Source organism: Bos javanicus, chromosome 1 (genome assembly GCF_032452875.1).
Source record: "Bos javanicus breed banteng chromosome 1, ARS-OSU_banteng_1.0, whole genome shotgun sequence".
NCBI lineage: Eukaryota > Metazoa > Chordata > Mammalia > Artiodactyla > Bovidae > Bos > Bos javanicus.
The window spans coordinates 118,527,425-118,548,946 of NC_083868.1; the positions used below are offsets into that span (position 1 = coordinate 118,527,425).

The 21,522-nt window shown below is 41.9% G+C and overlaps 1 protein-coding gene across 1 annotated transcript in view; it reads left to right on the plus strand.

Annotated features, from left to right (window-relative positions):
* Positions 1-21,522, plus strand: part of WWTR1 (WW domain containing transcription regulator 1) — a 148,354-nt gene that overhangs the window by 106,287 nt on the left and 20,545 nt on the right. Inside the window, exon 3 of the mRNA XM_061419055.1 lies at positions 12,191-12,393. Within this exon, the coding sequence (XP_061275039.1) occupies positions 12,191-12,393 (203 nt within the window). The remainder of the gene's footprint in view (positions 1-12,190; positions 12,394-21,522) is intronic.

Consider the following 21,522-nt stretch of genomic DNA (forward strand, 5'->3'; position numbering starts at 1 on the left):
CATAAAAATCCATGTTATAGGCTTTTCCATCTTTACACCTAGGAGAACAGAGTTGCCTGGATGTTTGCACTCTGGTTTGTTGACTTGATTACTGTTTGGATGGACACACAGGATGGTGGGTAGGAAAATCGTTGGCTGCTGCTAAAATTCAGGGATTCCTGTGAAGTAAATGTAGGTTGGGTTACAAGTCTAAAACCAGTTGAGCCGGGGGCATCTGGAGAATCTAAGATCCACCTGTCTGATTCTGGGGGCACCTGGAAGTGCTGTTAAGGTTTGAAGTCGAGAAAGTGTGTCTGAACGTACATGGATCCCAGAATTTTGTGTCTTATCAACTAAGCCGGCTGAGAAATTTCCTTAGAGTTATTCTCACCCAGAATTGGAATAAAGAGCTCAGTGTGAAGTTGGGATAGTGCAACTTCTTGGTTTAATACTTTACAGATTTTTGGAACCGAATGCACCCTGAAGTGAAAAGCTGCTTTTTTTTTTTTGCTGACCTTGTTGGACGGCTAATGCTGTTTCTGGGAAATAAGAGAAACAAGCGACTCATTGTTGGCAGGAGCTGAGAGAGACGCAAGAAGGGCGAGAGACGTGTCTGCAGCCTTTTTACCCCCCTTCATTGAATCGTGACTGAGTCCAGGCTGGATTGAGACTGGGTTTGTCTTTCTACCTCCGTAGACATGTGTTTTCCATCAGACTGGGCTGCAGGACACCTGACATTGGCCAGTTCACATGAGTTAAACCCTGTATGGCCCATAAACAGAGAGAAAAAGACCTGCAGCTGTACCCAGACACTCTCAATGCGGAAATATTTTTGAAGCTTGGTGTGGCTAGGTCCATGCATATGTCAGATACGATTTACACCTGTATGTTTTGGCTTCTCTCTGTTGCATATCATCATTTCCCTGGAGCCTCTGAGGCCAGAAGGGCTAGTATTGCTTGATGGTGCCACCTCTTCTGGTTGAACCCTTCCTGTATTATGAAATGTAATGCTTCAAAGATACCTGATTTTGGTCTTTTTTTTTTTTTTAAAGGATGGAAGAAGAAAGCCCTATACCATTTTCTGTAAAAGCAGATCCCACAAATAGGGTGTCACCCTAACATGTAACTATGTTGAATTCATCATTTTACAAGTAAATAAGTTAATTAAATTAGTCTGCTTTGGACCTTTTTGTGAAATAGGGCCAAGGAAACTCCTCTTAATCCTTGTCACCAAATTTAACTCAGTAAATAGTTTTTGACTGCAGGACAGGGCAGTGATTGGTGGCCAGTGCAGCTGACGCCAGCCATGCATTCCAGCACATTCCCTGAGCTTCCTAGGTTTGTCACAGTCTATGCTTGTGATTTGTGCTGAGTCAATTAACCTTCCAAGTTTCTTCATCTCTCAAATGAGTGAATTGGCTTAAATCATTGGTTTTAAATTGTGTCCCAAGGCCCCATGCCAGGGTTTTGGGGCATGCAAGCAGAAGCTAAGCTTAGTTAGTATCCAGTCTCCAAGAGCCATGTCTGTCCAACATATTTTAAAACTTTGTTTAATATTTTGACTCAAGAGTTGGGAAACGCCTGTAGGGAAAGCAGAGTGAAAGCCAGACCGGGACAATTTAGAGAAGAGGATCAAAAGGAGTGCCTTTTAAGCATTCACTTACACTGGCACGGGCTGCAGGCATGCTGTGAATGAACCCCTGAACATGTGGGGTATCTCTGCTTCATGCCATATATCAGGCTCTGGGGAAAGATCCTGCTGCTAAAAAAAAGATTGAGGAACTTGGTCAAAATGGACTAAGCTCCTTCCAGCCTGAACTTCTACGGTGATGCTTCTAAGTAGGGTAAATACATGGCCACAGCTATGATGAGGATGGTGGGATTTGTAAATCACTAATGGTAGAACAATAACAAAATGCATTGGGTCCTCAATAGGGAATTATGCTCCGAGAGTAAAGAGAAAGCCGCAACAAAAATCTATTATTCATTAAATATCCACTTATAAGAGTATCAGTTCAGTTCAGTCGCTCAGTCGTGTCCGACTCTTTGCGACCCCATGAACCACGGCACGCCAGGCCTCCCTGTCCGTTACCAACTCCCGGAGTCCACCCAAACCCATGTCCAGTGAGTCGGTGATGCCATCCAAGCATCTCATCCTCTGTCGTCTCCTTCTCCTCCTGTCCTCAATCTTTCAAAGATTATGGGATGTAATAATTAAAATGCATCCGAAACAGAAAGAATTGTGTCTGTGTGTGTAGTGGGGATGGATTTCCCGTTTGCTCTGACTTTTCTTTTAAATTAAAAAAAAAAAAAAATAGCCTCTGCTGATCATCTTAAAAATGAACTGATATTTAACTATTCATTTCTGACCCATAAATCCATAAACATTCTCAGGGAGAATGTATTTGGTGCCTACTGTGTGCATCAATAAGTCAGATTTGGAATAAATTTTGTTCTGTGTTTATAAGGAATATTCATACCAGTGGAGTTGATTCTAAAGGACGGGGAGATATGGCTGTTAGGTTTTGTTTATAAAGAGCACGAATCTAGCCCTCAGGAAGGTGAGAGTTCAAATCACAGGAAGAGAACAGTTTAGTGTTTCTTAAAAGTGCTTCTGTTCACTGTGTGTGGCTCAACCTAGAATCCAGCGAGAAAGATTTCCTGACTTGAAGGCTCATATGTATGAGCAATACAATGTAATGTCATAATAGTGCTTAATGTCTTTAAAAAGTTGCAGAATAGGTGCCGGAGTAGTAGTCCCTCTACCAAGCCATCACGTGTGCGTGTGTGCTGCCTTGTCCAACTCTTTGCGACCTCATGGTCTGTTGCCCACCAGGTTCCTCTGTCCACGGGATTCTCCAGGCAAGAATACTGGATTGGGTTGCCATTTCCTCCTCCAGGGATCTTCCCAATCCAGGGGTCGAACCCACATCTCTTGCATCTCCTGCGTTGGCAGGTGGATTCTTGACTGCTGGTCAAGACCTGACCTGAGAGGCACCGATTACCAAGTTGTATGGGTGCAGAAGGACAGACAGCTGGTCGCAACTGATGGAGGACACGTTGAGAGCTGATTTGATGGACAGCCTGACTGTCATTCTGAATATCAAATGATTCTCTCCTATGAGTGCTGGTTCTCTTTGTAAGGAAACATGTTAGGATGGAAACAGGAAACTTGAGTCCTACTGCCATGAGTTAGCACTGGGAATTGTGGGCAGTCACAGATGTAGGGTGACCAACCACAGCATCTGCTCAGGACTCTTCCAGATTTAGCCCTGAACGTCCCACGTCCCAGGAAACCCCTTAGTAGAACCAGGACAATTGGTCACTTCTCTCTGACAGACCTATATCATCATTTGTAGGATGGGGACAGAGAATGGAATCGTAACAGCCCACAATGCAGAAGAGCTCGTGTTGCCCTCTTGGTGTTTAGGTTTCTGGAATGTGTTTCCGATGCAATTCATATAAACATAGTCCAAACATCAAACTGAGTTTAACACCTGTTCCATCTGGGAGGAAGAATTTTTCCCACATTCCAGATCATACCCAACGAATACATTCAAATGTTGCATATTCACCTACTCTGAGGAAACTGTAACCAGATTTTCATAATAATAAGTCAGCGCTTCAAAGGGGTGCTTTCAGAAGGGTGCTTTAGAGCTCTTAATGTTGTTTTATCATGCTGCTAAGTCGCTTCAGTCTTGTCCGACTCTGTGCAACCCCAGAGACAGCAGCCCACCAGGCTCCCCGTCCCTGGGATTCTCCAGGCAAAAACACTGGAGTGGGTTGCCATTGCCTTCTCCATGTTTTATCATAGAAGCTGGTTAAAAAAAAGAAACCCCCAAACTAAAATAAAAGATAGGTTATTTTGAATATATGGCACAGAAGTTCATTTAGCTGGATTCTGCTTAGCACCTGTGAAAATTGATACACAAGTTAAACCATCTTAGGAATCTTCCTATTAAATCAATATTTGATGATTGAGAATATCAGCAGCTATCCTGACAATCTCTTATAACCCTGGCTTTCCCTGTGCCTTTTTTTTTTTTTTTTGTTACTTTGTATCTTGAACAGCAGTGGGTAATTCCAGGCACAGGGAACCACTTTGTTCAACATCTATAGGCTGCATGTCCCTTTCTCTGACTCCACACCCCACACAGCTGCTCAGTTGACTTTGAGAAGCTCAGCACATAGTAGGAGCTTAATAAATATTCATTCATTTTCAATTCAATTCGCAATTCAGTACTGCCAAGACATCTGCTAAGATGCATGGGACCAGCATTTTCCAGTATCCCTCCTCAGGGGAACAGGGTTGAGGAGTGCTGTATTTTATATCTCCCTCTTGGAAAGTCTCATTGTCTGTTTGTAAGTTAAGGTCTTTGAGAAATTCTGCAATAAAATAAACTCCTTTAACTTTGTTTAGCCCACTATTTCCCAATCTTAATTGACCATGAAACATGGGAAGCAGCTGTTATAATTTTTTAAACTTTAACTTAATATCTATTTGCTCCCATGGGACACACTTAGACCATATTTTCTTTCTCTTTTCCTTCCTTTGTTCCTTTCTTAATTTTTTCTTCCTGCCTTCCTTTCATTCTTTTAATTTGGCCATGCAGTGTGGCATGTGGATCTTAGTTCCCTGACCAGAGATCGAACCCGAGGCCCCCTACCCTGGAAGCACAGAGTCTTAACCACTGGATCACCAGACCATGTTTTCTTTTGAATATTTATCCATTTTTAATATACCCTATAATATCTATTCATTTTTTATATGTGATATGGAGACTATTTGATAGTGAGTATTGAAGAGACAGTGCCAAACATGGTTCCTGGTATTTATTGAAGATGTGATTACTATACACACACACATACATATACAGACACACATATGTTTTTCTTATATCTGTTTTAGGTTTTCAGAAAAAATCATGATAAAATAGAGTTCTGTATGCCTCTCAACCGAATTCCTGTATTAGTGACATCTTACATTGTATGATATTAACATACAATAAAAACAGATGTTATCATTAAAGAACCAATATGGATACATTATTATTAACTAACTTCCATACTTTATTCAGATTGTCTTAGTTTTTTTCTTAATGTCCCCAGCTGTATACCACCTTATTTTTACTTGTTATGTCTCCTTAAGTTGTTCTTGGCTATGAAAGTTTCTTAGACTTTCCTTGTTTTTGATGACCTTGATAATTCTGAGTACACCTTAGGAATTTTATAGGATTTCCCTCTACAGGAATTTGTCTGATGTTTTTCTCCGATCTGGTTGGGATGATGGGTCTTGGGGAGGAAGACCACAGAAATAAAGTACCATTCTCATCACATCTTATCAAGGGTCATGTCATCACCATGGCTCGTCACTGTTGATGTTGATCTTGATCACCCGCCCAGTGTATAAAATCCCTCCCCTGTAAAGTTGCTATCCCTCACTACCATTGGATAACTGTGCTCATTGGGAGGAGGTTACTATGTACAATCCATACATCAGGAGTGGGAGTTTTCTCCCCTTCATTGAGGACAGTGTATCTACATTAAATTATCTGAAATTTGTCTCTACAGATTTGCCTCTTTTCCTGGCATTTATTTATTTATTCAGTTATTTGTTTATATGAGTGTAGACTCATGGACATTATATGTTTACTAAAATAATGAATCATAGCAACATATGAAACTCTGTCCATTCTTGACAGAAGAGAAGTACAGAAGTTTGATAATAGGTACTGGGAGAGGAAGAATCATGCAGTGCTGGGCAGGCCTCCCCCCTCAGTTGCATGGAATTGTGCCTCTGACATGTTAACAAAACCGTGTGTTTTTCAAAATTCATTAATTAATTTGGCTGCACTGGGTCTTAGTTGCGGCATACAGGATCTTTATTTGCAGCCTGTGGGGTCTATTTCCCTGACTAGGGATTGAACCTAGGCCCTCTGCATTGGGAGCACAGAGTCTTAGCCACTAGATCACCTGGGAAGTCCAAAACCACGTGTTTTTAAAGTTCAACGCAAAGAGCTATGCATAGGGACACTGCAGCTGAGGAGCTGTTGTCAAGAGGAGAAAGGGAGCTGAGGAGAAGAGGAGAAATGCCTGACTAACAACAAGTATTCCTCTTGGCCCTTCCTAGACTCACGTGTGCATCGCAGAGGAGGATTGAAAGGGAATAACGTCGTTGCTGTGTCTTTCTAGGGCTTAGGTGTGGCGTCTAGCCATTGGCACGCTGGTTGTCCTTTCCATAATCTGCTCGGAGCCAGCCTGATGCAGGCCCGTGATGGGTTTTGTAGTTGAGCCCAACCTTATGGTTTTGTTTTCTTCACTTGGCATTGTTTGCGTGTGTGTGTATATAACCATACCCTATTTTAAAAAAAGAGGGGTGGGGGAAAGCAAGCCCAGGACACAGAAAACCAAGCCACTGAACTTCTCCGCGGCCAGAGAGACGTTTGTCAAACATTCCAGGAGGCTCGCTGGGCAGTCTGATTCCCTGGCCTCCCTCCTAGTCTGCAGCTCCTGGCTTGGGGAAGCTGCCAAAATACTCTGTCTATGAGCTGTCGCTCTCAGTTCCTGGTGCTGCAAAAGGCAAAAAGTTCAGAAGTGAAGCCTTAACCTTTTTCTGGTCTGCTTCTTATACAGCAAATGACATGCTGGCTTAAAATGGAGTCCAGGGACCTTCCTGGCCTCGAATCTTGGGGGCCTTTGTAGACATGACCGAGTGGTATGTTTGCTGGAGCAAGTTAGAGGGTGCATCACTGTCCCAGTGGGCATTAGACAGAGGGTCATGGGTACCCCCCATGCACCTCTGCACACCCCATTCCCATGTTGACCATTTACTTCACAGTCATTGACTCAGAAGAGTGTTCCTATCTTAAATGCTGTGGGGTTTGTTTTTCTTGGTGTTTTCTTTTATATTGAATAATAGCAGTGAAATATGTCTGGTTACGTCTGTAGAGCTTGGTTATGTTTGATGGCCAAACACTCAAGAGAAAGTCAATTATTGAAGGAAAAAAAAAGGCGGGGTGGGGGGAAAGGAGATGAAAACAGTGAAAAAGATAAATGTGGATTTGAATTTAAATTCTGACTCTCTTGGAAGGGAAAAAAGAGAAGTCTCTGCTTTAGTTTTGATGCATTCCTGCTTCAGTGGAGAACGCTTCTGTTTGGGTTATTCCTTTCTGTGGGGGCAGGCAAAAAGTCTAGACCTGACTAGGTCTTTAGCATTTGTAAGGCATTTAATGGTACTCTGTCCTTACCTGGTTTGGCCTCAGATACTGCATTTGAGATACTGTACGTTTTGTTTTCTTTTTCTTTTCTTAAACTGAACTATTCTCTCCCTAAAATGTTATGGGATATTATCCCAAGAAGTATTTCGTTTGTTGCAAATCTAGATGTTTTCCTTCCTGTATTCTCCGGAAGACTTCCTCTCTGTTTATCTCTGTCTTGAAACTCTTCTGCCCCCCTTTGTCTCTGAGTAGCTACGAAAGCAGTGGTTTTAAAGAACCTCAACCATCGGTAAAGTTCACAAGATTCAACCTAATAAAAGGTTCAGTGAGTAACCCTCTGAAATGAAACAACTGCAGGGAGCAGAGCAACAGGGGAGATCTTGGGCATGTGGAGTGAGTCAGGACACCTGGCTCCTAGGCCGTGACTATTTTATGGCCTTCCCCCAGTTCACTGTTTCTCTGGGTATTGCTTCCTCACCTCTACGTGGAGAAGTTGCACCAGGCAGGCTCTTAGTTTTGAGGATCTTGACTATATTTTAAGCCTTATTTGTTGTTTTTCAAATAATTTAGGGTTTACCTCCTTTCATTCCACCAAGAAAATATTTTGCGTATTTGATGCCTCCATGACCATACTTTTGATTTCTGTGTTTTATTTTTGCATTTGTATATTTTACATAAGTAATACACACAGAAAAACTTCAAACAGTACAGAAGAGGAAAAGGAAGATCTCTTCCCACCTTTGACACCCAGTTTCCTCTCCAGACGCACCTATTGTTGTGTATTTTTCTTGAGAAATTTACTGTTTTATGCATAATATGCACCCCACCCCACCCCTATTTTTCTAATTACAACTATTATGCTCTTACATACATCCTGTTCCTTGGATTTTTTTTCCCCCTTCTGAAAGTTGCTTCTTAGAGATTGTTTCGTAGAAGTAACTACAGAGATTATTCTTTGGAATAGTTACATAGCCTTCCTCTGAATGAATCATGATCTCTTATTGGTGGACACTGTTTTCAATCTTTTGCTGTTATGGACAGTATCAAGATGAATTTTCTCATACAGACTTCTCTGTTGGTGGGTGTGATTTATTTTGAAGACAAAGCCATTGGTTAAGTTCTATTCTCTTCCAGTCCTTACAGTTAATAACTGGAGATGTTTAGTCTAAGTGGTCAAATCTAAATTAAATGGAAGAAAGCAGCATGTCCACCGTGCCTGCCTGTGGATGGTCCCTGTAAGGGCTAGTGTTTTAAAGGCTAGCAAAGGTGTGGTTTTCTAGAAGCGACCTCCACCCAGTCTTAAACTCCCCCCAGATAAGGATGCAGACATCAGTAAAACCTGACTCCCAGTGTCTGAATGATGTGTGGAGTGGAGTAACAGTCCTGTGTGTGAACAAATGACAGGGCTGGCTTCCCAAGTCATGGAAGATAGTTCTGATCCAGTTGACTTGACATGTCAGTAAGTACCAGACCTGAGTCAGTTTTAATACTTTTCAAGGTATCTGAGTTATAAAAATTAACCTCCGGGGACTTTTCTGGCAGTCCAGTGGGTAAGACTCTACACTTCCACTGCAGGGAGCAAGGGTTCAATCCCTAGTCAGGGAACTAAGATCCTGCATGCCACATGGAGTGACCAAAAAAAAAAACCCTCTGAACTACTAACAAAAATTTAACATTTTCAAGCCTCTTTTTCCTAACCTAGGGATTTGTGATATTGGAAATATTCAATTTACACATTCCTCTTATAGACACAATTGGGCTTCTTTTTCCTGTGCTAGTTACATCAGATAAATAGGAGCGTACTTTTGCAGAAGGTTCAGAAACAACTGTGCCTGGAGATAATCACTATTTTTCTATCTAAGCTTCCTTCTTCTGGCCTGAAAGAGGTCTTATGAATTAAACCCTTCTGAGTATCTGGACTTTGTCTTACTTGAATCCTTATTTTAAGAGAATTTTTCCCTATGACACAGTATGTGCCCAATCCCTGACTCTCCTACCCAGGCCTTCAAATAGAGATTGTAATTATGCTCCACGCTGTAGAAATGAACTATTTATTTCAGTTATTTTGGCATCAGTCACAACGATGCTTTTTTTCTGTTCTTGGACTAAGAACGTAAGGAATGCCCAGCTGGTTTCATTCATTCATCCCATCATTTACCGAGTTTCGTTCTGTGCCAGGAGGTGAGAGTTATTGGCGGTGGAGTTGATTCAGGAAGTGAAACCCAAACTATTTTTGCAGAATACTCCAGTATCTTACCTTGTCTTGAGCGACTTCTCTGTGATTGAGCAGAGTTGTCAGCCTGTCCAAACCCTCCTTCAGCCCTGCCTACTTGTAACCTGAGCAACCTTTGGGCCCAGAAGCCTGTTTTGAGGGCCTGCTGTTTAAGTGGCCTTTCATTGTGGTTCATTGAAGGCAAATTGTGTGTAGAGGGGTTGCCCCAGTTTCAGTGATTGTTCCTGGACTTTGGTCTCAGGTGTGACAGAGGACGACGAAGGACAGTTGAAAGGGCAGGTGGACAGGGTGTCAGGAGTTCAACTTTGGCTCCAGTTGTACCTGTTTCTAAGCAGAGCACACCCCTTGCCTCTCTGGCTTTCGCAAAATAAAAAGCTGAACTAGATGTTCTCCAGGAATCTTTACAAAGCCTAACATTCTAGTGCTCTACAGACAAGCTTCCCTGGTGGCTCAGATGGTTAAAAATCTACCTGCAATGCAGGAGACCCGAGTTCGATCCCTGGGTTGGGAAGATCCCCTGGAGAAGGGAACGGCTACCCACTCCAGTATTTTGGCCTGGATAATTCCATGGACAGAGGGGCCTGGCTGGCTACAGTCCCTGGGGTCGCCAAGAGTTGGACACAGCTGAGGAACTTTCACTTTAATTTTCACAGACAATCATAAAACCCCATCTCATTTCTCCACACGTTCCTTGCAATAGCCTGTTAGTTCCTGTGAGGGCAAGAGCTGTTTATCCAGCTACAAACCCAGCATCCAGCACATAGTGGGAATGCAATAAAGATTTGAGTGAGTTAGAGGTAAATTTCAAAAAAGAGATTTTTATCCCACCTCTACTCCTACCCAGAGGAACTTCCTGTCAAGGAACAAATTCTTCCTTAAGGAAGCCAGTTCTACAGAAAATCTTAAGTTTTGGTTTGTTTTCTCTTCCTTTCTTTTTAAAAATTTTATTAAAGTGTAGTTGATTTACAGTGTTTTATTAGTTTCAGTGTACAGCATAGTGATTTAGTTATATACATACATGCATTCATTCTTTTTTAGATTCTTTTCCCATGCAGGTCATCATGGAGTACTCAATAGAATTCCCTGTGCTACACAGGAGGCCCTTGTTGATTGTCTATTTTATATAATGTGTGTATGTTGATCCCAAATTCCTAATTTATCCCTCCCCTATTGTGTTTTCTCTTTGGTAACCATAAGTTGGTTTTCTAGGTCTGTGAATCTGTTTCTCTTTGTAAATATATTTTGTTCTTTTTCATGGCTGAGTGATATTCCGTTGTATATATGTACCACACCTGGTTTATCCAGTCCTCTGTTGATGGACATTCAGGTTGCTTCCATGTCCTGGCTATTGTAAATAGCGCTGCAGTGAACATTGGGATGCATGTATCTTTTCAAGTTATGGTTTTCTCCAGATACATGCCCATGAGTGGGATTGTTGGATGATATGGTAGTTCTATTTTTAGTTTTTAAGGAACTTCCGTACTGTTCTGCATAGTGGTTGTACCAATTTATATTACCACCAACAGTGTAGGAGGGTTCCCTGGTACCTTTTTTTCACTGTGTATGTGTGTGTGTGTTTGTGTTTTCTACACATTCATTTAATACATAATTGATTAGGCTACTTTAAAATTCACCTAAGAAAGTTTGGTCATAATATGTGTCCATGTAATGTCTATATCAAACTGAAGATCTGAAATATTTCACCCTGAACTTTAAGTAAAATATGCCAATAATTTTATCTTTAAAGGTAATGATATCAAATATAGCGCAAATTACATTTTTTGTTTTTTTTTCCTCAGAAATGAAGTAAGTATATAAAATTACACATTGTTGCCTTTGGCTCTGACTTAGGAGCAGATAGACTGGAAAACATGGTTTTCTTTATTACAGGATATTACCCAGTAGAAGTTAAGCAAATTTAATAGGTTAACTGTCTTGAGAAAAACTAGCACTTTTTAAGATGCATTTTTTGCGGGGAGGGGACACCAATTATATAATTTATTAAACTATTTAAAAGTGTTTTGTAACATGAAATACTGTATGCTAAAATTTTAATATTGGTAAATACAGACAAATAGAAAATCCTTAAAAAGTTGAAAACACGTCTATGCCTTTATCCAGTCATAAACATGGTTAGCATCTTTTATATGATTTCTCTCACTAATAATTCTCACTAAATGTTCTCTAATCATTCACTAATAATTTCTCACTAATCATGTCTTTGGGCGTCCTCTTTTAACAAAGCATGAATGGGGTCCCGCTTTTGTGTAGACCCCTGATCTAGGTGCTGTGTTTTACCTGTCAATTCGCTCACCTGTCCTAAATATTATTTTACACCCACCACTATCAATGATCACATGCCCTCCTTAGCTCTGCCATGAACATGCAGGTTGTCTGAGGACAGGCACACACACCCAGATGTCCTGGTGAAATTAGCTTTCATGCTGTGGTAACCTTTGTGGAATTTGCTTATGACCACTATGTTCTATTTAAGGATTGAAATGTACCCTAGACACAGGCAAGGTGTGAAATCAGACTTCTAACAGGGCACAAGAGCTAAGACTAGGTGGGTCAGGAGAGGGGCCAGTATCTGAGTCTCTGTGAATTGAATTAAGGTAATGATTACTTAAACAGTAATGATAAGCAGCAAAGTACTTTGGAAGGAATCTCAGGAATCTAAAGGCCACAGCGTTCTGATGGTCTCTTTTTGATAAGGTGCTGTGGTCCTGGCCACTCATCTCCCTGTTCTTCTCTCCTGTAGTGATGAATCACCAACACCAGCAGCAGATGGCACCCAGTTCCCTGAGCCAGCAGAACCATCCCCCTCAGAACCCATCAGCGGGGCTCATGAGTATGCCCAACGCGCTGACCACCCAACAGCAGCAGCAGCAGAAGCTTCGGCTTCAGAGGATCCAGATGGAGAGAGAGAGGATTAGGATGCGCCAGGAGGAGCTCATGAGGCAGGTATGGCCTTTGGTGGTACCTGGTGGAGGCTTCATGGCCAAGGCTACTAGGTAGGTAGCCACTTGCCATCAGAGTAAAATAAATCTTTCTCCAGAAGTATTAAAGGCCCAAAACTCTGCTCCAAGCATCCATTCTCTACTTGCACTATTTTGAGAGCCAAATCTGTGAGCACACAGACTAGCTGTATTACCATGGCTACCTTTGGCTTTTCACTACTCGTCACTAGAGGGAGAGAAAAAGTATGTACCAATTACTTTTTATCACAAAACTTAGTGGCTTAAAAGAATAACCATTTTATGTATTTAATTTTTAAACTTTTTATTGTATATTGGTATATAGCTGATCAACAGTGTTGTGATAGTTTCAGATGGACAGCAAAGGGACTCAGCCATACGTAACACATATATCTATTCACCCCTAAACTCCCCCTTATCCAGGCTGCCACATAACATTGAGAATAGTTCCCTGAGCTCTACAGTAGGTCTTTGTTGGTTACCTATTTTAAATATAGCGGGGTGTACATGTCCATCCCAAACTCCCTAACCATCACTTATTCCCATCCTCCCCCTTTCCCACCAAATAGCCTTTTTATTATATCACACAGTTTGTGGACAGGTGTTGAGGCAGGGCTCAGCTGGACTGTTCTTCTATACATAGTGTAGTCTGAAGTCACTTCAGTTCAGTTCGGTTCAGTCGCTCAGTCATGTCCGACTCTTTGTGACCCCATGAACTGCAGCATGCCAGGCCTCCCTGTCCATCACCAACTCCCGGAGTTTACTCAAGTCCATCGAGTCGGTGATGCCATCCAGCCATCTCATCCTCTGTTGTCCCCTTCTCCTCCTGCCCCCAATCCCTCCCAGCATCAGAGTCTTTTCCAATGAGTCAACTCTTCGCATGAGGTGGCCAAAGTATTGGAGTTTCAGCTTCAACATCAGTCCTTCCAATGAACACCCAGGACTGATCTCCTTTAGGATGGACTGGTTGGATCTCCTTGCAGTCCAAGGGACTCTCAAGAGTCTTCTCCAACACCACAGTTCAAAAGCATCAATTCTTCAGCGCTCAGCTTTCTTCCACAGTCCAACTCTCACATCCATACATGACTGCTGGAAAAACCATAGCCTTGGCTAGACGGACCTTTGTTGGCAAAGTAATGTCTCTGCTTTTGAATATGCTATCTAGGTTGGTCATAACTTTCCTTCCAAGGAGTAAGCCACTTAGTGGTATTCAACTGATGGATGGGTTGACTTGGAGGGTCCAAGGTGGGTTTACTTAAGTGTGTGGCCTCATGGTAAGGGCTGCTGAAAGTCTGGGCTTAGCTGGGACGAAAACTTGAAGTATTTGCCCATGGCATCTCTAGCTTGGCAATCTTAGAGCAGTGGAACTATTCTATTTGGAATAGCAGCTTGGGTCTCCCTGAGAGAATATTCTAAGAGACAGGAATTGAAAGCTGCCAGTGTATTAGGGCCTGGCTCTAGAAACTGCCACAGAATCACTTCTTCCACATTCTCTTGATCAAACAGTCACAGTGTGCACCTCCTCCTCTAATCCCCGCTACCCTTCCTACCCCAAATTAGAGCAGATAACAGAGAGTGTTCATGGAGGAAATGACAGTGAATCTGCAACTGTCTTTAATCTGCCATGAAGCATGAAAAAAAGAGAAAACTGAGGGGGCTTGCGAAATCAAAATGTTTTGCCTATGGACTCTGATAGAGGGGTCTGCAAAACTGCCTGGGCTTTGAATAGCCATCTCCATGGCATCCTCCACTCGTTCGTGTATTCATGCAGTCAGTCCATCCAAAGAGGGTGTGTCCTCAGTGAGTCAGGCTCAGTGCTTCCCTTCAAAAAATAAATGAAAGTCCTTGAAGGAGGCCACAGCCTTTTCCCTGCTGAAATGGCTTGGTCTGTGCAAGAGCAGAATTCTCTTCTGTGCTGCTCAACTAATGTAGCACATGTTTTCAGGCCTCATAAATTTTGCTGGCTGCATTTTGGGGAGGAAGGCTTCAGTTTATTGTTCTAATTCTTCAGACTTTGCCTTATGACTCACATGAAGCAAGGTACATGGGGAGCTTCCTTTCCATGTTTAAGGAAATGAGTAGTTTTGACTGTTCCAGAAAGCTTTTTTGCAGGGGGATGGGGATATTAAACACTATTTTTTTTCCCTTTGGTATTATTATATCTGATACTTTCAAAAATATACACCTACTGCTATAGGTAAATAATGAATTTCTCATCAAATAAATTCTAAAATACAAAGTATCTGTACTGTGTGATACTTTATACTGTGTGAGGTGGCTTCCCTTGTGGCTCTGATGGCAAAGAATCTGCCTGCTATGCAGGAGACCCGGGTTCAATCCCTGGGTCGGAAAGATCCCTTGGAGAAGGTAATGGCTACCCACTCCAGTATTCTCGCCTAGAGAATTCTATGGACAGAGAAGCCTGGCAGGCTATAGTCCATGGGGTTGCAAAGAGTCAGACATGACTGAGTGACTAACAATTACACTGTGTGAAGTTTAAAAACCATGATGAATTAAAAGAATTCCTTAGACAGTCTTTGAAAATGCGGGAAGTGAATATAAATTGTGCTTTGTTGTTCTGTTGAACTATCCTCTAAATTTGAGGAATACAACTTTGTAATATGACCATTATTATGCTTTTTTACCCTGAGGATTTATGTCTGAACTTTCATAGTTATTTCAGGGCAACAGTTGTTTATACTGTTTTTAGATATACACTATCATGTTTCTTAGAAGGAAATGGTTGTATTATGGTTTTCTGTCTTTGGATAATGATTCTACTTGGAATAATATATCTATTTTATAATACAGAGTAAATTAAATAGCAGTAGATTAGCATTTATACATTTTAATGGTTTTTCCCCCACAAAGCTATGACTATCCTGCAAAGAATGACTTGCTTCTCAGTTTCTGCCTTGTTCTGTTTCTCTTTCTCTTACTCCACCTCCTCCTTTCCCACAGAAAGCATTTCTGAAAAGGGGTGGAGGAAAGTGCCCCAGATTGTTTCCTTTATGCCAACCATAGGTGCCTTTGAACCAGCATGTTAGTATTGATGGTTTGTATTACAGAAATACCAACCAAGTTCCTTAAATGCTGATCCCTAGAGGCTGTGGAACTCAGAGTATTTTGCTTCATCACAGTGTCATCTCCCCTGTACAGGACACGGGGAGAAATACTGTCCAGATTTGCTCACAGAGGTTCACATAGTTAGCTTTGAACGTGCAAGCACACACATATGGAGGAGGAGAAGATGGAATGGGTGGTTCAGATGTCTTCTTATCTTTATTATGGAATATAGGAAGAAAGGCCTAAAGAGACTTTTTTAAGTAGTGGAAGAAGTTTTCCTCCTTCCAGAATTAGCTTGCTTCTCAGGGTCAAAGATATTATTTAAGACCGTACAATAAATGGTGTTAGAGTGATGACAGTTTTCTGGGGCGTTTGCCAAGATGTCTGATTGTTCAGGTGTGGATTATGTGTATCATCTTGGTGTGTAGTTTTGTTTTTTTTTTTTTTCACTTCTTTCTTTTGTTGCTTTGCTCTCAAGCATCACGATTTGAACTTAATGGACTGGAAGTAAAAGTGATACCTGGCTCACCTGTTTAGCTGCCTTCTAGCATCTGGTAGGAAGGTAGAGGCACTTTGGCCCTGAAGAGCTCTGAAGATTGTCAATTCCATTTGTTCTTTCTGTCCCATTCCCCGTTCTTCATAGTCAACAACTGCCTGAATATCCTTTGCTCTCTGGGCACTTAGTAATTCCCCTGCATGCTAAGTTGCTTCAGTTGTGTCTGACTCTGTGAGATCCCATGGACTGTAGCCTGCCAGGCTCCTCTGTCCATGCAATTCTCCAGGCAAGAATACTGGAGTGGGTTGCCATGCCCTCCTCCAGGGGCTCTTCCTGACCCAGTTATCCAACCCACATCCCTTATGTCTCCTGCACTGGCAGACAGGTTCTTTACCATTTGTGCAGCCTGGTAATTCGCCTGGTTCCCCTGCAGTTTGCAGGAGGGCCCTAGCTGTCTAGCCTGTCCTCTCAGAGCCCCTGCCCTGCAGGCAGGCCTTGACCTTCCTCTCACAGGACAATTTCTGGGAGAGAAGCCCCTTCCTATCCTTCATCTTTAGGCAGGAAAGGGGGTTGGTACATTTTAATAAGTAGAATGAATTTATTCCCTAATTCTTAGGAAATTATCACTACTCTGTATTTTTTTTTAACTATTTATTTATTTATTTATTTTTGGCTCCTTCGGGTCTTTGTTGCAGCACATAGGATCTTTTACTGTGGTGTACAGTCCTAGTGGCTTCTCGGCACGTGAGATCTTAATTCCCTGACCAGGGATCGAACCTAAGCCACCTGCATTTCAAGTGCAGAGTCTTAACCACTGTACCTCCAGGGAAGTCCCCTGGAAGCTCCTTATATGCTATGTAAATATTGTTTCATTTTTCCTTCTTCTTCTTTCTGCTTCCATGCCATTGTTCCTCTAGGCACTTAGTCTGCGGAGAAAACAACTCCTTGGTCCTTCTTCCACAATCTGACGTGTACCTTCTGATGCCAAGGACTCAGACATGAACTTATCACTGAAATCATGCAGAAGATATTAACCCAATGAATTTGAGGAAAGTCTGATTACAGATCTGAAGTGAACTTCCATTATTTCAGGATGGAAAATTATTTTCTGATTCCTTTTTTTGTCTCGTCTGTTTATTCACTCAACATTTGCATAGTGCAAAATAATAAAAAGATAAACGAGACACGGCTGCCTTCAGATAACTTATGTTTTATCACTGGAGACAAAATGATTAAATCTAATCCGAATTGGTGGCCAGAAGGATGAATTCAAACCATTCCCCACTTTGTGGGGTTCCAATGGCTGCCATCTTTGACTTTCGTGACTGGAGCAGAGACCAGATCACTTGAGCCCAGAGTTCTGGGAAAGGAGCATAACGTGCTTTTTGCCTTCCTTTTCAGTCCCCACAGGCCAGCAAGTTGTTGGATAACTACAGAATTAGGATAAAGGGCTGGTGAGGTTTGGTATCTCCCCTGATTAGGAATCTTTTTACGTAAGAGAGTTTTGTTCAAAATGATTCCTATGCATTAATGTTGGCTGCTGTAGCAACACAGTTGAACTGCTTGTATCTGATAACTAATGAATTATCTCGAAACATGGCAGGTGCTCCCAGGGCAGGGGTGCTAACGGGCCCAAAGGGATCCCAGCCAGGTCTGCAGAACATGGCCTTATTAGGAAACTTTCTCTGCTTTCAGTGTCTCTCACAGACCTTATGGAGAATGACTTTTCATGAAAGACATTCTCCATTGTCTGTGATAATGACAGTTTTATTTTTTGCTGGTGAAGAAGTTTCAGGTTCATCAAAGTAAAAACAACCCTGGAAAAGAAAGCAGTTCTCAGGAATTCCCTGGTGGTGCAGTGGTTAGGATACTGAGTTCTCACTGCTGAGGTCCCAGCTTCAATCCCTGGTCTGGGAACTAAGATCCCACAAGCCACATGACCAAAAACAAAACAAAAAACCTCAATTGGACAATGTACTTCTTGCTATCTTCTCATAGAGTTTTTAACTTTTTAAGTTATAACTAGTAGTAGCTGTTTTTGTTGTTTTTGTCTGACTGACATAAGAGAGAGCATTTTGCTAATTGGAAAAAATCCAGACTCAGCAGACTGCAGGGACTTTGCTGGTGGTCCAGTGGTGAAGATGCTGCGCTTCCAAGGCAGGGGGTACAAGTTCTGTCCCTGGTCAGGGAAGTAGGATCCCACATGCCGTGCAGCCCAAACAAGCAAACCCAAGTGGTTCTGTCTCATTACTTTTTCTCCCTGAGCTTCAACCCCAGGGCAAATCCCAGCCTCTGGAAAACCACTCTGCTGAGGGTGCTGTGCTCTGGAGGTGGGATAACTGTAAGAAGGGGGAAAGAAGGAGACTTCATAACGTGTGATTCCATTTATATGACATTCTGGGAAAGGCAGGACTATAGAGACAGCGGAAGAGTGTTTGTCAGAGTAGGGGTGAGGGAGGGGCTCCCTGCAAAGGAGAGGCACTCGGGGATTTGGGGAGTGAGAGCGCAGTCTGTGTCTTAGTTGGGGTAGCTGTTTCACAGCTGTATTAGGTATTTGGCAAAACTCTGAACCGTACAATTTCACAAAGTGTGACCGTGACTATATGTAAATAAAAATAGTAATGAAGTAAAATTATTGCACAGAAAAGAAAATATTTAAAATAATCAAAACCAAAAAGGAACATAATCGTCATCTATTCTTTTACCTCAAGAGAGCTGTGAAGATGCTGGTGATTTCTTTCCAGTCTTTGTATGTATCTCTTTTTTAAAAATATATATTTAGTTTAAAACAAAACTGGTAGTGTATTATACTACTGTGTGTTACCTCTTTTCTTAATATATTTTGAGAAGTCATCTATTTATTCTGTATCCGCCATGGACATGGTGCTTTGAGTTTGGACCTATCTATTTTAGGCTGCCTGGAATCCTTTCTACAGCAAGGCTGGACATAAATTTTAAAAACCCATGAACCACACATGCCCTCAAGACTATAGACTATTCTGCTGTTGCAGTTTAAAAACCAACACAATATTTGCTCAGTATCATAAAGGGCATGTTTACAGCTTTACCCAATGAAATGGAAAATTTGAGTAACTGGTCAGAAACTGAGAAACAAGCTTCTCAGTCCCTATTTGTCCCTCTGAAAGAACGATTCCTTGACATGAAAACAGACTCTTGGCTTTATCTGAGTAGAGTATTCCATTGTTTTATTCATTCAGATGTGAAGCTTGGGGTCTTTCTGGCTCAAAGATGATTTCTGACTGGAGGACTTCCTGTCAGCCCCCAGGGCCTGGAAGAATCTTAAGTAGAGAAGCCTTCGCTCCCTCTGTGTTGTTGAGAAACCGTTATTATACTCAGGCAGACTCAGCATTGCTTTCACCCCCATCCTCACTTAATTGGGGCTCAGTGGACAGGAGAAAGCAGCTTGTCAGACAAAAACGCTGACTCAGCTCGGCCTCTGGTTGCCAGGACAACGGGGACCAGGGGAGAGGGCTTGGGCCGGAGGCCTCGGAATTCTTTGGCAGGTCTCACAGATTTCTGTGGGGCTTGACAGCCACTATCGGGTCTGGCGGGCCAGCTGGCCGGCCTCTTTCGGCCATTCCTGACTGAGGGCCCCGGGGAGGGACACACCCGGCTGTGAGCAGGGCTGGTCCAGGGAAGGCTCCGAGGTCTGTTGTTTGTCATGTGAAGAACAACTATTTAGAGAGGTTAAAAAGTGTCATATCGTAGCATAAATAGTGGCAGCTTCATGGAGTCATGCCTTCAGCACATGGGGCTATGATTTCCTTTTAGGAAAGCATTTCAGGGAATTAGGTTTCGGGGTTGAGCAGGAACATCAGTGGTCATGTTGTCCACCCGTGGATCCCACTAGAGTAGCCTGGCTGTGTACATTCATTCACTCATTCATTTGTTCAACACGTTCTAGGCACTAATAGGCTTGTTCTTTACCTTCATAGAGTTTCCATTCTAACTGCTGTCAGTGTTCTATTTGCCTGGTCCTGGAAATAATTCATTTTCTTAAAAAAATGACCAATTCCTTTCAAAAGGACACTTTTGAAAGATGTTATAAAATCAAACACATTTAAAATTTGTATTTATTTTTAAATATCTATTTTTTTAGGCAATTAAAAAACTGCATTGAAATATAGTTGGTTTACAGTGTTGTGTTTGTTTTAAGTGTACAGCAAAGTGTTTCAGTAACATATATATGTGTGTGTGTACGTATATCTCTGTGATATAGGGAATGTTTGCCTAGGGCCGTACATGCTGTGTGGCTGAAATCCTGGGAAAGCTTTATCAGACTTTGAGAGTGATGGGAAAAGCCAAAAATGGAAAATACTGAGCATTCTTAATCATTAGTTAAATTGGTCAACCAATTTGAATTGGCATAAGAAAGCATTTCGACCCCTGGGTGGGGAAGTACCCCTGGAGGAGGGCATAACAACCCACTTCAGTATTCTTGCCTGGAGAATCCCATGGACAGAGGAGTCTGGAAGGCTACAGTTGATGGGGTTGCAAAGAGTCGGACACAACTGAAGTGACTGAGCACACATATATTCTTTTTTCAGGTTATTTTCCATTATAGGTTCTTGAAATTTTTTAGATAATTTTTAAACTTTCCTTTTCATTTCCAATTACATGGCATTGGCCGTATTGTCCATGTTGTACAGTACATCCTTTTAGCCTATCTTACACCCAATAGTGTGTATCTTCCTCTCCCCCACCCATGTATTACCCCCAACTCCCGCACTGGTAACCACTGGTTTGTTCTCTGTGTCTGTCATATGTGCTAGTTTCTTGTAATTTTTAATTCCACATGTAAGTGATATTGCACATTGTCTTTCTCTGTCTGACTTATTTCACTTGGCATAGTGCCCTCCGGGCCCACCCGTGCTGTTGCAGATGGCAAAATTTTGTGTTTTTTTATGGCTGAGTAGTACAAACACAGTTTTTAAAATGGAGGTTCACCAAGTTTGAACAGAGGAAAAGCAGCTTCATATTTCTGACCTTGGTAAGATCTCTGAGGTATAAAGAAATACTCCATCTTGAAATCGATTCAGCTACTTTTTGTTTTTTTAAGTGAAGAGGAGAATATCTAAATTATAATGTTTCCCTTAATGTGATTCTAAAGGATAACAGAGATTATGGAACAACACAAAACTGTTTTATACATCTTGAATTAAAGAGTGTCAAGAAGGCCGTGGTTAATATTTAGGGACTCAACAAATGTCTTTCCCAAAGTGTCAGAGATTTGAATATTCTTTCCTAGCGACAGCCTGGGTCTGGCAGCTGAGCCTGTGTGATGAGGTATTTCCAAAGAGAGCCTCCAGGAAATGTGACAATAAAGTTCTAGAATCCCTTGGCACAGAGTTAAAAAGAAATTTACACTGGGCATGGGGTTTTGTGCCCCCCTGTAAAGAAGGTCAATAATTCGGCATTCTGCCTCTGAAGTCCCTCAGGGTTTTGGCAGCGAGAGCAACTTCTCTGCACCACAATAATTTTTTTAATGTTAAGATTTCAAAATATTGTCTTTCTTTTCTTTTTTTTTCATTT